Source organism: Priapulus caudatus, unplaced genomic scaffold, assembly GCF_000485595.1.
Source record: "Priapulus caudatus unplaced genomic scaffold, Priapulus_caudatus-5.0.1 Scaffold1817, whole genome shotgun sequence".
Lineage (NCBI taxonomy): Eukaryota > Metazoa > Priapulida > Priapulimorpha > Priapulimorphida > Priapulidae > Priapulus > Priapulus caudatus.
In genome coordinates this window covers 32,436-36,955 of record NW_014578878.1, presented here as the reverse complement: position 1 = coordinate 36,955, position 4,520 = coordinate 32,436, and the positions used below count along the sequence as shown (strand labels likewise).

Genomic DNA, 4,520 nt, shown 5'->3' with positions numbered 1-4,520 from the left:
TACATACATACATACATACATACATACATACATACATACATACATACATACATACATACATACATACATACATACATACATACATACATACATACATACATACATACATACATACATACATACATACATACATACATACATACATACATACATACATACATACATACATACATACATACATACATACATACATACATACATACATACATACATACAAGTACTACCATACTAGGATACCATACTAAGGTACCATACTACTACCGTACTACCTACATACTCTATCACCTACGAGAAACCAGCGTAAATCACGATTATGATCACGATCTGACAAATCTACAGTAGTATAGATACATTAGCATAAAACGTCTCGTGGTAGACATTTTAACGGCTCGTTGGCATGGTAATAACTTGTTGTCATGGTTACGCGTACATGCAGGTGGCGGCGACCGACCACGACTCGGAAGCTTACGGTGACGTCATGTACGCCATAGTGCACGTGTCGGCGGCAGCAACCGACAAGTTCTCCATCAACCCGCAGAGTGGCCTTATACAGGTGCTGCCATCTGCCGTGATGCAGCGTGGCGCCACCTACAGCATAACGGTACAGGCTGCGGACGGTGCGCAGGGTGCGATGCAGAGGTGAGTATATACGGTCTCTGTTCTTATTATGATTTATTGTGATCTCCTGCATATATATATATATCTTTTTATATTCTAAGAACGTTTTTTATTATCTCTTGTGAGTTTTTGTGATCATTAACTTCTTCTTGTAATTTTTTTACGATTTTGAATAATCGCTTAATTACCACGTTGTATAGCTTGTAACGATTTCTCATAATCGCTTACGACTTCTCGTGAGCTCTTTCTCGACTTTCCGTGATCGGTGGCGACCTCTCGTGGCTTCCTACAGGGTGTCGCAGGCGATCGTAGAAGTGACGGTGCAAGCGTCGGCCGCACAAAGTGCACCTTACTTTGAAATTGTCAACTACACCGTGGCGGTCAGCGAAGGAACACCTGTTGGTACGCCGCTAGTCAAATTACAGGTGAGTGACCATATTGCAGATAAGTGGCCTGGCTATAGGTGAGTGGCCAGGCTAAAGATAAGTGGCCAGGTTATAGGTGAATGGCCAGGCTACAGTTAAAAATTGGATTAGATGACAGGTGAGAAGGTGATTAGATTACAGGTGAGAAGGTGATTAGATTACAGGTGAAAATGTGATTAGATTACAGGTGGGAATGTGATTAGATTATAGGTGAGAAGATTATTAGATTACAGGTGAGAATGTGATTAGATTACAGGTGAGAATGTGATTAGGTTACAGGTGAGATTACAGGTGAGAAGGTGATTAGATTACATGTGAGAAGGTGATTAGATTACAGGTGAGAAAGTGATTAGATTACAAGTGAGAAGGTGATTAGATTACAGGTGAAAAGGTGATTAGATTACAGGTGAGAAGGTTATTAGATTACAGGTGAGAATGTGATTAGATTACAAGTGAGAAGGTTATTAGATTACAGGTGAAAAGGTAATTAGATTACAGATGAGAATGTGATTAGATTACAGGTGAGAATGTGATTAGATTACAAGTGAGAAGGTGATTAGATTACAGGTGAAAAGGTGATTAGATTACAGGTGAGAAGGTGATTAGATTACAGGTGAGAAGGTGATTAGATTATAGGTGAGAAGGTGATTAGATTACAGGTGAGAAGGTAATTTGATTACAGGTGAGAAGGTGATTAGATTACAGGTGAGAATGTGATTAGATTACAAGTGAGAAGGTGATTAGATTACAGGTGAAAAGGTGATTAGATTACAGGTGAGAAGGTGATTAGATTACAGGTGAGAATGTGATTAGATTACAAGTGAGAAGGTGATTAGATTACAGGTGAAAAGGTAATTAGATTACAGCTGAGAATGTGATTAGATTATAGGTGAGAAGATGATTAGCTTACAGGTGAGAATGTGATTAGATTACAGGTGAGAATGTGATTAGGTTACAGGTGAGCAGGTGAGATTACAGGTGAGAAGGTGATTAGATTACAGGTGAGTAGGTGATTAGATTACAGGTGAGAATGTGATTAGAATACAGGTGAGTAGGTGATTAGATTACAGGTGAGAATGTGATTAGAATACAGGTGAGAAGGTGATTAGATTACAGGTGAGAAGGTGATTATATTACAGGTAAGAAGGTGATTAGATTACAGGTGAGAAGGTGATTATATGTGATATAATTATCATCATCATCATCATCATCGTCGTCGTCGTCATCATCATCATCATCGTCGTCATCATCATCATCATCATCATCATCCTCCTCCTCCTCATTATTGGCGATTAGTAGTTGCTACATAAAATCTTCTTTCTATAATGGCGACATACATTACGTCATCGTGACGTCCGTTTGATCATGATTGCAGGCGAGAGACCTAGATGGCGACACCGTCTCGTACGAGATTTACCCGCCAAATACGGACTTCGCCGTCGATGCCGACACGGGCGTCGTCACTATACAGCGCCCCCTAGATTACGAGGAGCTATCGGTGCGCCACCTGTCGGTTAGGGCCAACGACAGAAAGACAATGCCGGTAAGCTGAGTGTGGCACTACATGCTGCGCATGCGCCCTAGACCCCCGTCGCGAATGTGATCACAGTACGATAATACTTTAATTGCTAGGACGCATGTCTGCATATACAAGTCGGTGGTACATTTCATCCTAGATAAAGAATAGCAAAAAAAGAGAAGATAATGAATATAGAAGAAGAAGCTTGCTAAGGTGTGGGAATGGGAGAGAGACACTTGCGGAATAGTGACAGCGAATTGTTAGCTAAGAATCATACTTGGTGAGGACGTACACGGTTGCAGACGCTGCCGCCATCTGTCGAGCAAACAGATAAACAGTTAGGAATGATACTTCATTCTTGTTGAGGACACACGCGGTCGCCGACGCTGCCGCCATCTGTCGAGCAAACAGATAAACAGTTAGGAAGCATATGCAGCATATCGTGATCGTTGTTGTCATTCTTGTCGAGGACGCACACGGTCGCCGACGCTGCCGCCATCTGTCGTGCAAATAGATCAACAATACACTAAAACTCACAGCATCGCTACCGCCCCGCTCACATGCGCCCCACAAACGTCTACAGAGTGTTTGATAAACAGTTAGGAATCATACTTCATTCTTGTTGAGGACGCACACGGTCGCCGACGCTACCGCCATCTGTCGAGCAAACAGATAAACAGTTTCATTTATTTCGCACACGTCAGGAATTTCGCGCGACACCGGTGGCTGCCGTCAGGCGTCGCTCACCCGTACTGTTCCGACGACGGCGTCTCTCAATCCCTCGTTAACAATGAAGCTGTAGCGACTCTCTTCAAACAGCGGGTTGTTATCGTTCTGATCTAGCACGCGCACCGTCACCGACACAGATGACATCTGTCGGGAAAACAAATAAACAGTTAGAAATCATACTTCATTCTTGTTGAGGACGTACCCGGTCGCCGACGCTACCGCCATCTGTCGAGCAAACAGATAAACAGTTAGGAATCATACTTCATTCTTGTTGAGGACGTACACGGTCGCCGACGCTGCCGCCATCTGTCGAGCAAACATATAGGATGCGTATGCGCATGCGTGCCGACCCGACCAATTACAGCTCGTTTTTGTGTTACGATAAGTTGTGTACACTGAAGAATTAAACAATCAAAGTCTGGCATACGCATCCTATATCATGTATTTCGCAAGTCAGGAATTTCGCGCTACGCCGGGATTCGAACCCGCGTGCATGAATCACACGTGGTAATATCGTATAGACACAGAGCCGCCGGGATTCGAACCCGCGTGCATCAATTACACGTGGTAATATCGTATAGACACAGAGCTGCACCGGGATTCGAACCCGCGTGCATGAATTACACCTGGTAATATCGTATAGACACAGAGCTGCACCGGGATTCGAACTCGCATGCATCAATCACGTGGTACTAGACAGAGGGCACTTACGGAGAGTGCATACCTCCGCCAGCGACATAGCTCGTAGCAGCCGCTCGTTGCTGCTGCTCGCTCACATGTACACGCTCGCTGCTGGCTGCTGTTGACTGACTGGCCTGCTGCTGACTCGACGCGCTAATATCGATCGCGCAACAGGCGAACACACTAACACACTACACGAGAGCGATCCCATAACCTCCTCCACTCCGTGGGCGGAGATAAATATCGTATAGACACAGAGCCGCACCGGGATTCGAACCCGCGTGCATGAATTACACGTGGTAATATCGTATAGACACAGAGCCGCACCGGGATTCGAACCCCCGTCCATGAATCACACGTGGTAATATCGTATAGACACAGAGCTGCCGGGATTCGAACCCGCGTGCATGAATTACACGTGGTAATATCGTAGACACAGAGCCGCCGGGATTCGATTATAATGCAACTGCACGTTATATATACATATATATATATATATATATATATATATATAGAGAGAGAGAGAGAGAGAGAGAGAGAGAGTAGAT

At 44.1% G+C, this 4,520-nt stretch overlaps 1 protein-coding gene across 1 annotated transcript; it reads left to right on the top strand.

The window, feature by feature from the left end:
* The first annotated feature begins 397 nt into the window (after positions 1 to 397).
* On the top strand, positions 398 to 2,595 carry LOC106817659 (cadherin EGF LAG seven-pass G-type receptor 2-like). Its single transcript, XM_014822346.1, has 3 exons — positions 398 to 639; positions 911 to 1,043; positions 2,419 to 2,595. The coding sequence occupies exons 1-3, from the start codon at positions 398 to 400 to the stop codon at positions 2,593 to 2,595; spliced, it is 552 nt and encodes a 183-aa protein (XP_014677832.1).
* The last annotated feature ends 1,925 nt before the right edge of the window (positions 2,596 to 4,520 follow it).